The sequence below is a fragment of the Zingiber officinale genome, chromosome 6A (assembly GCF_018446385.1).
Source record: "Zingiber officinale cultivar Zhangliang chromosome 6A, Zo_v1.1, whole genome shotgun sequence".
NCBI lineage: Eukaryota > Viridiplantae > Streptophyta > Magnoliopsida > Zingiberales > Zingiberaceae > Zingiber > Zingiber officinale.
This window is the reverse complement of record NC_055997.1, coordinates 29753742-29766763: the sequence shown is the minus strand read 5'-3', so window position 1 is coordinate 29766763 and position 13022 is coordinate 29753742. Positions and strand designations below refer to the sequence as shown.

The window sequence follows — 13022 nt, the reverse complement described above, 5'->3', positions numbered from 1 at the left end:
TTTTCTTCCTTTGTTCATATTTCTATTGATTGCCCATATTGGTTGTGTGCTTTTGTCATTCTATCTTGGACGAACATCACAATGGGAAGATGTTGTGGAATTCTAAAATAGTAGCGTCAACATTTCTACTAGCACAAATATGACATGGTAGCACATAGTGAAATGTGGATGTTGATTATATAAGATATTGTACATTAAGCCATGAGTTTGTTCTCCTTTATTGATGTATCAGTTATGTTGTGTTGTTTGTTGATTTAATGCTAAGTAAACTATCTTGATTCTGGCTTCAAAATCTCAGAGTTTAGAGAATTCACTAAGCGGTTGGGGAAGAAGCCATTGGAGAGCCACCTGGGTGGGATGTAAACTCCCTTTGGGACCGGATTGTTATATGGACAAGAGGACCAAGTCCACTCGGAAGAGGCTGCCAGGGTTTCTTGGAATGGCGTTAAGTGGGTTGAAGACACCTTGAGGAGAGACACTCACCCCTCAGGAACTTGTGTAGAGGGAGTAAGTCGGCACCTCTTATGCCTCCTCTTCAACGGTGCCTTCGCTCCCTTGGACCTTCCCTTGAAAGGAGAATCTAAGGAGGCTAGAAGAGGGTCGGTTGATGACTCTTCTTCTAACATGGTCACCTCATTGGGATCGACCACCTTGCTATTGGATGCCTCACCTAAAAGGATGACCGGTGATTGAGCTCGCTCAGCTAAAAGAATCAGCTCCCATCGAATCATCTTGTTATCCTCCATTTGAATGCATTCGGAAGTCAAAGCCTCAAAAAGGGCATTCACTACATAAAATAAGAAATACCTTAGTTAGTGATAATATAATGGTCAAGTTGTTATGACTTACCAAAACTACAACGAAGTAGTGCTTGGATAGGGCTTTATCCGAACAAGTAAAGTAGGCACTCGCGCAACAACTTAGGGACTTTGAATTACACGCCACTCAACTTCTTCAAGTGGGAGATGAAGGTCGGATGAGCTTAAAGTTCCCAAGGTCGGGAAGAGGGGGAAGGGAGGACCACCATTCGATCGGCTAGGAAGCAGGCTCAGGCAATTTAATAAAAAAGAACACATGATTTTCATCCCTTATTTGAAGAAGATAGGTCCTTAAGGAATACTATTTTAGGGCGAGATTGAAATAGAAAAATGTTCAGATCTGATTTCTTGGGGGTATGAGAACAAATGAAAGTTGCAAGGAGTTGGAGGAATGCTATATAGGCGAAACAAAATAAACATCCCACACATAGTGCGAAAGGCATTCAGAGTTAATTGTTGAAGAGAAATGTTGAAGTTGTGACTTATCTCACATAAAAAGCGGGGGGTTGGAAAATGCAAACTTGCTTGTAGTTGATCTTTGAAGAATGTAATATGGTCGGGAGGAGGGCGATGGGGATGATCTTGGGCAGTTAGAATACAAATATGATGATTTTTAGGGATTTTGTATTGTAGATGGATTAAATTTTGATCAGCATTATCAAAATCCAAGCAAGTAAAAGCATATCAAGGAGCAAAGGATTTTTGAGCAATGGAGAAAGGTAAGGAATCTAAGGAAGAACCAGAAGAAGGACTTTCTGGTTCAGATCGTAAGAATGGAAAGTCCGTCGATGGAAATTGTAGGAGAGTGGGTTGAAGAAAATGAAGCACAAGTGATTTGTTTCTACATCGTTTAGGGTTTTTAAACATAAGCCACGAGATATGGTTCAACCACAACCATTTGATCAAGAGAGCATGTTCACGAGGGACCATTGATTTGTAGAAGGAGAAGCGTTGTTGGTCTGTACGGAGAGGTGTGTATCAGCGGTGACTTTAAAGAATGTGTTAGTGGGACACGTGGCACATACTCATAAATGAGCATTTATGATAGATATGACAGCCAGATCATTACATTAAAAATGCCTTCCCGCATATCAATGGTGCACTACTAGACATGTCTAACATCTGACATGCATTTTTCAAGAAATATAATTAAGTATAGCATTAACGGGTGAACAGGAGCAGGTCCCTCTGGTCGAAGTAAGTTGGACGATCAGATAAAAATAAGACTTAGGTCTAGTCAGTCAACTATAAGCCTCCTTCGACTAGACTTGAAGGGAAGGATAGTAATACAAGATATTGCTAGCAGACCTAGGTAGACCTAGGTATGACATAGTAGTCAAAGTCAAGGTGACGTGGCAGTCAAAATCAAGGGAAGGTGGCAACTAGCGTGTCACTCTCAACAAGACTTTGCTCTTTGCCCAGCGCTATGGCCTGACGATCGACCTAGGAGTCGGTCGAACCTCAGACTTAGTGCTCTATTCCAGTATTAAGATATCTATTATATATTCGATCATTCGATAGTCGATCAAGTTCAAGGGATGTCAGACTTACCACAAAGTTGGTCGGTCATATGTCCAACCGGAGTAAGGGGATCCAATTTCCTACTCAATATAAGTCTTTCAGTATATGACTGGTCGACCCCACTGTCAGCCAACTCTATATGTTTTCTCACATATTAGTCCTCCTTCATATAGTCGGTCGGTAATAACTCTGGTCAGATTTATATAGCTTAGCATGCCCGTCTCTTATACGTACAAAAGCTAAAAGTGTAAAGCAACTCTCCTTATAAACTCGGCCAAACTTCTAAATCTCAGGTTCTCACTTCAAAGGCAAGTCTTCGATCATCTGGGCAATCGACTTAAAGTACCGATGGGATTTCCCGGGACTCAGTTTCCCATTTCTCATAGGCAAATATTCCGGTATATGATCCGTCGGTCATAGAACCGACCAGACTTAGGGAACTTAGCTTTATATTCACTAAAACCTTCTTCGAAGGTGATTTTACACTTTCTATCAGTCGACATATTATGATAGCATATTTCTTCAACCTCCTCATTAATGGCATATTCCTTCTACCGCCTCATTAATGACATAAGTTATAAAAGAGGTGCACATATGAGTAACAGAAGATTCTTTGGACAGTGATGGTATATCTCCCGGGTTGTACGTCTTTCCTTACCTGACAACTTCTGACACTTGACATTCTATGTCATTTTATGATTGCAAAGGTTATAAAAGATAGCATATAAAGGAGGGGTCCTATCCGTTGACTAGGTACACGCCTTGCGATAGTCTTACTTATGCATATGCATTTATTGTTCATCTCTCCCTTTTCCTGCTCAACCAACATATTAACTTGAGCATCGGAGAGCCTATGTCAGAGACCTCTCCCCTGATTTTTGATATTAACATCCTGTCTGCTATCTTTGGTGTGTCTAGAGAGGAAGAAGAAATCCCTATTTCTCTAATTGAAAGTCTTTACGCAGTCAACAACACAACAACCTACCCAACGTGCCATTTCTCCAACTTTTATCAATATATATTTTGTACTTGGAGTTGTTTCCTTTGTGTTACATTTCAGGTATATAGTAAGCATATTTATTATCATTTTATTATTTTTAAAAGAAAATTTTGATATTTTATCAATCGACACATTGTATAATACCTAAGTAAAAGTGCCTTTAGTTGGTTGAACATGATTCCATTCAAATTTGTTCTAGTTAAATATTTTTGACAGGTAGGGTTTGACGTCTGTACAAAACTTAAGATAATAATAAAAATTATGGACAACCTCAAGAAAATTCCGAGAGTACATCCATGTCAATTCAGCATGAATCTAAAACCTCTAGAACAATTAAACACTCTTAGCTAAAAGTTTTTGATGACTCTAAATGATTCAGAATATATGTAAGAATGAACATGGATAGATTCAAACGAACTATAGGAGTATAATGGTGTATTTAATATGAATTTGAGCCACTCAACTAATTTAGGTCATTTTGACTAGTAGCCATTAAGGACCTTAGAAAAAAATGTTTGACGTCCCTATAAAGCTCAAAATTAGGAAATATATAAATGAATTAACTCAAGAGAACTTAAAAAATATAATGATACTCGTTTGACACGAATTTAAGATTTTTAAGGACATCAATCATTTTTTTGTAAAAGTCTTTGATGGTCATAAGAGACTAGAAATCTAAAAAAAATAAACTTAAGGTCTCTGTGATTATCAAATACTTTGGGTTAAAAGGGGTTGACAATCATATATAGTTCAGACACTTTTGGTCTAAATTACTCAAGGACCCTAGAGGATTCAAAAGAAAATGAATATGAACAAACTTAGGGAAACATAACAATATTATGTAGATATGAGATCTTTAGTGTCCATTTAAATATTTTTAATCAAAAGTGTTTCATGTATTTGACAAGTCTATAATACTCTATATAAACTGACTCAATGGAACATCAAGCGCAATCAACAACCGCACGCAAGGAACATCAAAGATCTCAGTATAGGCAATGTAAGATACACTACCTAAAGAGCAAAGACAGTAGTAATATGAAGTCATCTTGTAGTTGTAGGAGCCAGAAGCCTAAATATACAGAGAAAAACCAGCAGCAGCTGAAAAATGAAGCTAGGAGAGCAGAAAGCAAACAGCAGGCCGGCAGCAGCAGTGGAAATCTTAGTAGGATTTAGGCATATCCTCCTTTCCACCCGACTGGGCCGTCGTTGTCCCGTCTGTTGTTTCGGAATGCACAGCAGCCAACAGAGTAGACAATTATGAGGAAGATAAGGATGATGATGTTGAGGATGGCAATCTTTTTCCACTTGTCCTTTGCGTTGGCGATGACGCCGGCTTTGCAAGATCGGCAGTCGTAGCAGAGAATCGACTGGTTGTTGCTCCAGGTACTGCAGTCGGGGTTGCTTGAATTGGCGTCCGTCGCTGGTGCAGTCCAGAGAGTTGCGTTTTGGTAATCGAAGTTGCATTCAGAGGGGGGTTTGCAGCATCCGGACTGCCAAAAAGGATCTCACGATTAGCTGTCAAAAAGGATCTCATATATTCAGATGCTGGAAAAGAAGAAATCTGAATTCGGCGTCTATTTCACAGAGCAAAGGTTAAAGAGATTTGTTTTTCAGTTACCAAATCGATTAGACCAAATAAAAAAATAAAATTCCAAATCACAGATAAAAATGGCTGTTCACATTGACATAGAAATGGCATTTGGGGTGGATGGTACCTCGATGGGCGAAAGATTGTCACTAATAAACTGGTCGAAGGTCTGGTTACTCTCTCGCAGGCTCTGGCAGACCTTAGCTTCGGACAGGCAAGCGCGGATCCTGGCCCAGTTCTTCGAGTTCTCCACCCGCTTCTGCAGCCAATGGGAGTAATCGCCGAGGCGGTACTCCTTATACCCCCGGTTAGAGGTGACCTCGCCGGCGCCCTTGTTGGTGACGACGAAGGCGAAGACTGTGAAGACGGTGAGGACGACGATGAGGATGAACATGACGGATAGGTAGATCGAGAGAAGGAGAGTGTTGCGGCAGCAGGCGCCGACTAGGCCGGCGAGGGAGACGAGCATGAAGAAGACGCCGATCAAAATCAGAGGGGTCTGCAAGAACTTTTCGCAGTCGGTCACGCCGCCGCGGGTGGCTAACCATATCCCGCCGCCCAGGATGGGCAGCGAGAGCAGGAAGGTGACGAAGTTGAGCACCCCGATGAGATTATTGCTCAATCGAAACATCTTCCTCTCTGTTCCAGTCCTCCTCCCTTATCGCACGCGAAGCAGCGGAACCGCAAAAGAAGAAGAAAGCAACCAAAAACTGCTCCTCGACGTGCTTGAGGATCGACGCACAAACGGAGAGATGATTTATAACGGAGCGGATTCGTCCTCGGCTCTGATTCGGCACGGTTATTGCATGGTGTTTGCTCTCTTCCTTCTCTCTCGGCGACAGCAAGCAGGAGGAATGACGAGAAACAGACGTGCCCTTCCCACGTTGTCTTCTTCGCGCAGAGATCGGGACATTTTCTGCGCAACGGCCGCGGTTGTTTCCAGATCGACAAATTTGGATAATTGTATCAGGTTTTTTTTTAAAATAAATAATTTTCTTTTATGATTAATTCCACGTGAATTATCAACATTATTAAATACTTTTATCCAGCTCAGTGTTGGCCTCGCTTCTGCTCGGGGCCAAGCCCATTCATGGGAGGATGCCCAACACGCAAGGGCCCAGTGCCCCATTCTGTTTCAGCCGAGAACACGCAAAACGCGTGTTCCAAGGTCCAGATCTAACTTGGCCGGTGGTCTACCGGTTCAATTCGGAGTCAGAAATCGGATCGTTGGAATTGACTAATTTTTCACACCGACCACCTCCGCATCTCCACCGTCCAAATGAAATATTATTATTTTGTATATTTGATAGAGATAAAAAAATATTAATATTGGGTTATGATTATTATTCCTTTGAATGGATCGTCCATGGCTTGAAGCCTTGAACCGAGCCGGTCTTTTTTCTATGCGGGCCTACTCCACGCTATCCTCGTGCGTCTGTTTATCTTCGGCATCATGTATAACACCGTAACTCTTATTTTTTTGCGGCTCATCTTCTTCCACCTCCGCTCACCTCCGCCGGATTCCTCCAACGGCTATTTGGTTTGGCTTCCTTCTTCCCTCCAATTAAACCCTAATTGAAATCCCGCCACCATGACGCCCTCTTCCGTCACCAAAGAAGACCTCTTCCTCCTCCCCTTCGACTCCCTCGTCGCCCGGATCCCCTTCTTCACCTCTCCTTCTCCTTCCTCCCTCTCTGCTTTTCCTCGACGTTGTTCCTTTCCTTCGCATAGTAGAAGCTGCAGGCGGTCTGCCGCCTTTGCCTCACTTGCCCCCGGTTCCTCCGAACTCCATCGCCTCTGGAGCCACTTCAACCGGTTCGTGCGTTTCCACAGCGAGCCCCGTGCCCCCATCGGGTTTGCCTCCGCTGGCCTCTCGAACGACGAGATCCGTCTGGAGGATGAGAGCCCTCTCATTGCCGAGGACAACGGCGCCCCCATTAATGGCGTGGCGGAGTATGAGAGGCCGAAGAAGGTTTTGATTTTGATGAGTGATACTGGTGGTGGGCATCGCGCGTCGGCGGAGGCCATCAGGGCTGCCTTCAACCAGGAATTCGGCGATGAGTACCAGGTGAATTAGAAATTTAATTAGTGGTCTTGTCTCCAAGTGGTCCAGAAAGTAGCTTTTTCCCCTTGCTCTATGGATCAAAATCTTGTGCTAGTGTAGGTCTTTGTGACTGACTTGTGGACGGAGCATACGCCCTGGCCATTTAATCAATTACCGAGAAGCTACAATTTTTTGGTAAAGCATGGTGCTTTGTGGAAAATGACGTACTATGGTACCGCACCTCGCTTGGTGCACCAACCACATTTTGCGGCAACTTCAACGTTTATTGCTCGGTTAGAATGTTTCCTTGTTTTTATCTTTCCTACACCTTGTTTTTATTCTTTTTCAACATTAAAATAGTGTTGGATAACTTCTAGACGTGTGTGTTGGGAAAATTGGTTATTGTTATGAATTTGTATCAATGTTCCTTAAATAGTTTAGCTGTAAGTTTATCTTTCACTTTGGCTTAAAACGATGAATTCCAATATTATCTTATCCTCAATCTCTTTCTTTGTGTTGGCTAGCATGAGTTCTTATCCATATTGCAGAGAGAAGTGAAAATATTCTACTTATTGACCTCCTCTCTGATTGTTTCACACAAACCTGAGAATAAATAGTTTGATGCGGTTTTTGACTACTGAAAATGGATATACCCTTTAATTCAGTGAGAAATGTTGGATCAGAGTGAATCATCAACTTATATTTGTAGTTAAGATCTTCTCAGAGACATTTTTTAGTCTGTTTATCTCTATTATTTGGCACAATCAAAAGCCAGAGTCACTAAACACTAGGAAGAACTGTGTGCCTTCGTCAGTGATGGTGCAAAAAAGAGGATAATGTTTGTGTGTGCTGAAAATAGTGAAAGTAATAAAATAAGTTGTAGTTTAAAATAAGTAATAACAGAAAAAGAAAAAAGAAGTTTAGACAATGAATCAGTTTATTTTATTATACCAACAGAATATTGTTAGTTGCAACATAATGTGTAGGTTGGCTTTTTGTATGAGTCGCAATTAAATCTAAAGTTGAACCTTAAAAGTATAGCCTGTAGCACTACTAAACTTTCATTAGGATAAAACTTGAGCTCCACTATGATCTTTTTTAATAGGTTAATGTTATTTTTTCCAAAGCTGAAGATGGATATATAATCCTAGTAATCCAAAGACTAGATAAAAATATTAATTATTGAATTTGTAGTTAAGATCTGAGCACATCACTTGGACTATACTGCCTGTTCAAAAACTGACTTTATATGTAAATGATGATGTTGCAAGTTTCTTTCCTATGTGAACGACAACATCACTTGGAAACAAATTGCTTGTGATAATTTCTTTGTAGTTAAAATCAGGTACGCTTTTAATGTATTCTTGTTTTAATACTGATCTTGATCTGTTTGTTTCAATTTTAATTTTAATTTATGTAAACTGTTTGGTTCAGTTATTTTAACACTAGCAATTACCCGATATCTGGAGCTGCCTTACCTATTTGATTGCCTATAATTTGTTCTTTTTGGCTTGTGTGCTCAGAGAAGTTGCAAAAGGCTTGATGAAGTATCAACCTGATATTATAATTAGTGTACATCCTCTAATGCAACACGTTCCTCTTCGAATTCTGAAGGCCAAAGGTCTACTGAACAAAATTATTTTCACTACAGTTGTGACAGATCTGAGCACATGTCATCCAACATGGTAGGCTTTTGTTGCATTACTTGGCATTGTCAGTTAACTTGGCTTTATATGCACTATGTTTTCAGATTTGGTTTTTTATTGATCGTATTACTTTGACATTGAATGTGTTATAAATTATTTAGGTTCCATAGGCTTGTAACAAGATGTTATTGCCCTTCTTCTGAAGTGGCAAAGAGAGCAATAAAAGCTCGGCTACAACCTTCACAGATCAAGGTCTATGGCCTTCCTGTACGCCCTTCCTTTGTTAAGCCTGTACGGCCAAAGGTACATTGTTTCCAGATTCCACTAAGCGTGACTAAAACTCTTCAAGTTCTTAATTTAATTGTATGATTTAGTTGACCAAAGGTAATTTGTTTCCAAATTAGCAGATTCCACAAACGAAGACTCCTCTCTTCATGCTCTTTAATTAACTGTCTGATTTACTTAAACATCCTTCTCTCTTTTAAACAGGTTGAATTAAGAAGGGAGCTAGGGATGGATGAAAATTTGCCTGCTGTATTACTGATGGGAGGAGGAGAAGGAATGGGTCCTATTGAGGCCACCGCTAGGGCACTTGGTGATATATTGTACGATGAGAATCTTGGAGGACCTGTAGGTCAGATTCTTGTCATCTGTGGCAGAAACAAGAAGTTAGTCAACAAATTACAGTCGATTGATTGGAAAGTTCCGGTCCAGGTACGTACTTTGCTAGTATATGATGAACCGTTGGTTTTACTATTTGATTCTTCTGATCTGTTTTTGATTATTCATGTTAGGTTTATTTGAATCAATCCAAAGTTCAATCATCAATTGTATCCTGTCCAATATAAGTCACTCATATCTTGCATGCATTTTCTTAAATTTCAGGTAAAAGGTTTTGTCACGAAGATGGAAGAATCAATGGGTGCTTGTGACTGCATAATTACCAAAGTAAAATTTTCTTTGAATTACTTGTATGAATTTATGGTGTTAACTGTCGAGGAGCAAATATATAAACTGTTCTGTCTTTTTATAGGCTGGACCAGGTACTATTGCAGAAGCCATGATTCGTGGGCTTCCTATTATTCTGAATGGTTATATTGCTGGACAGGTAATCTGACTTGCCTTCTTTTGGTTCTTTTTAAGACATGATTCGTGGTCTTATTATTATTCTAAATGACTATATTGATGGATAAAGCTGACCTGCCTTTTTCTACAAACACAAGAACTGCCTCTAAACTTTCTCTCTCGCATGTGTGATGTACTGGGAACAAATGATGTCTCCCTCTGTGCAGCCAAGTTAAAACACATTGACACTGACTGCGTGTGTTCCAAACTACTCCTGTCCTTGTGTCCTACGTAATGACCCTAAGCCAACCAGATTGGCATGCAAAATGACTCAATCGAGATCAGGTTCAAACCCTATAACCTTCATGTAGTTCCAGCCCAAGTCCAGGTGTCCAACCCATGCTGTGCCATGGTCTCTAACTGAACTGTCAACACATTAACAATACACTTGCAACTCAATTGTATGATGACTCATGACTTAGAATGGCCAGCCACTTCACCACACCATTATGAGTACTCAAAACAGACGCTTAATCGAGTGTATTTGAGTTGTGATCCAATTGACATATCAAAGTTGTCTATCATGAAAATGCCCTCTGAGTAATTCGAACTTGAATTGATGACTGCTCCTTATGCACTTGACCCAATCCTCATCATCTCAAAAGCCATGTATTTCACCAAACTTGCATTAACTGTAACATTAGAAATCCATCGAAGAGTGAATGCTTTAGATAGAACAATGCATTAAATACCTAAGCGGCTATACTCACAATCAAGTAGGATGACCATTTGTATTGTCTTACTTTCTATTTGTAACAAAACTAGAAAATAATTTGGTTCTCGGAGAACCCTCAAGAATTGATATGGAATGCCTCTTTTCTACCTCAAGTAACCAACAGCGAAATAAAAAAAAAAAAAAAAGGACAGCCCGGTGCACGAAGCTCCCGTCATACGGGGTCCCGAGGAAGGATACATTGTACGCAGTCTTACCCTGTTTTTTCCAAGAGGTGGTTTCCAACAGCGAGATAAATGAAGTGAAAATAAATTTCTCATTTTACACTGATGGTAATTACACCACCTTATTTTAAAGTAAAAAAATGCACTCTTGGGTAAAATCTAGAAATTATGATATTCTTGAATGGATATCGAAAACAAGGGTGGCTGATTGTTAAATTACCAAAATCATTTTGCATCTTAGTTAGCACAGAAACTGGGTTTACTCTATCCTAATATTCTTAGAGCAGAATGTTGTTTCTCTGACATCTTTATCTTTCCCTCTAGCCAAGGTTCGTAATTTGTAACATCAGCAACTAAATCTATGTTATGTTTCATCACAGGAAGTTGGTAACGTTCCTTATGTGGTGGAGAATGGATGTGGAAAGTTCTCAAAAGCTCCAAAGGAGATCGCGAAAATAGTTGCTGACTGGTTTGGCGCAAAGTCCGACGAACTCAGGGCCATGTCTGAGAATGCTCTAAAACTAGCACGTCCAGATGCGGTCGTCAAGATTGTTCATGATCTCCACGAGCTGGTCAGAGAACGAAGCCTTCAACCCCAGTACTCTTGTGCAGCTTGACATTTGAGTCATCCAACCAACCCTTCACCAATCTTTGGAATCAACATTATGTATCCAGAGCGAACTTGAGGCAATGTTTTTCCCATGGTGAATTTTTCTATTTATCCACAATTTTTTTTCTTTGTAAAGATTGATCCTCTTGTTTGCTATGTCCATTTTCTCTGTTCAGTATCAACCCCACAGTGATGTGATTTACGATTCTAGCAATGGCTTCTCCACAATCATTATCTCTCGTTCTTTAGGCCAGTAAAGCAGTTGAAGCTGCCATAATTGAACTTAAATTAAAACAGGATTTGAAGTAGGAAATGATTGAAATCAAATTAGCTCTAAACATGTGTTAACCATGGCTCGATATTCAACCTCCACTAGTGATCTAGTTTGTTTCTTAGATTTCCATGATACGAGAGAATCTCCCAAGAAAATGTAATATCCTATAACTGATCTTCTTCTGGCATGACAGTTTCCCCAATCTACATCGCTTTCAAAGCTAAACTATTATTAGAAGGAATTAATAGTCTTTGACCAAGGGCATCCCAATGAAGTATTTTAGGCTCTTGGATGAATTGACTAATATATGAACTAAATAGACATCCCAATGAAATATTCTAGGCTCTTGGATGAATTGACTTATGAACTAAATAGACTATATCTGATGTTATCACTATTGTTGGTATAATCAATCTCTAGAATTTTAATATTTTATAATATATTTTATATCTGGTCAAGTTTAATTAAGGGTTGATCTAAACAGGATTTGATGTTTGGCAATAAGCTGAGTCTACTTAGGTCAAAGGTTGACTTGTAAGAAAAAAATCTAAACAGGTCAAGGGTGACTAGATATTTGGTAAGAGAAAGTTCTAGCAGGTTAAGAGAGGACTAGATGTTAGACAAGGAAAAATCAGGTTGGTTAAGGATGATTGGATATTTGGCAATTGTCAATTGTAAGCAGGTCAAGATAACCAAATATTTGGCAACAACAAAAAATCTTAAAGGAGTGAACTTTAGATAGTGAGAAATCTTGGAGAAACTCCAAACAAGAAGCCTAGTAGTTAGGCTTGATCCTAAGGAGTAAACCTTAGGCAGTAAAGTCTTGGAGGAACTCCAAGCAAGAAGCCTAGTAGGTCAGGTAGACTTATAAAGGAGTGAACTTTAAGTGATAAAATCTTAGAAAAGTGAACTCCAAACAAGAGGTAAGCCTATTGGTCAGTTAGACTACAGGTTAGGCTTGAGTATTTGCTTGTGTTTTGCATGACTATTTTGCAGGAACTTGAAGTTGGGAGCAAAACAAAGCAAACAAATACAATCAAACCCAGCTGGACCAAATCTAGAGTGAATCGGAGTTGATTCGGGTTGAACCAAACCCAAACTAGTTCGGTCGACTGATCTCAAGGATCAGTAGACCAATTAGGTTCAGTTGATCGGGTTCAAGTCTGAACTCGAATCGATGATGTGACATGGTTTGGGAGACCGAAAAAGTTTTTTGGTCGATCGATAAACTTGATAAAGACGAGATCACGAGACTCAATCTAGATCGCAAAGGTTTCGGTCTTTTGGATCATGTTTGACCAAGGATCAATCGACCGATGAAGCTTATCAGTACACCAATCAGACCCTATAAAAGTAACCTTAGGGAATAGAGCTTGGAACATCAATCTACTATGACTCTTCATCTCTGAGCTTGAAGAAAAGACACCAATATACTGCTTGTGCAATCAGGGAAGCAAGAGGAGTACGAGTCACTCAGGGCTTCTAGTCGATGACCT

The 13022-nt window shown here is 40.0% G+C and overlaps 2 protein-coding genes across 2 annotated transcripts; one reads left to right on the top strand and one right to left on the bottom strand.

The window, feature by feature from the left end:
* Positions 1-4299: 4299 nt before the first annotated feature.
* Positions 4300-5855, bottom strand: LOC121993840 (tetraspanin-8-like). Its single transcript, XM_042548131.1, has 2 exons — positions 5058-5855; positions 4300-4832 (listed from the first exon to the last, which is right to left on the bottom strand). The coding sequence occupies exons 1-2, from the start codon at positions 5559-5561 to the stop codon at positions 4512-4514; spliced, it is 825 nt and encodes a 274-aa protein (XP_042404065.1). The 5' UTR covers positions 5562-5855; the 3' UTR covers positions 4300-4511.
* Positions 5856-6389: 534 nt separating this feature from the next.
* On the top strand, positions 6390-11462 carry LOC121996202 (probable monogalactosyldiacylglycerol synthase 1, chloroplastic). Its single transcript, XM_042550067.1, has 8 exons — positions 6390-6998; positions 7095-7267; positions 8498-8659; positions 8782-8923; positions 9110-9334; positions 9506-9568; positions 9654-9728; positions 11023-11462. Exons 1-8 carry the CDS (start codon positions 6522-6524, stop codon positions 11257-11259), a joined length of 1554 nt encoding a protein of 517 aa, XP_042406001.1. The 5' UTR covers positions 6390-6521; the 3' UTR covers positions 11260-11462.
* The last annotated feature ends 1560 nt before the right edge of the window (positions 11463-13022 follow it).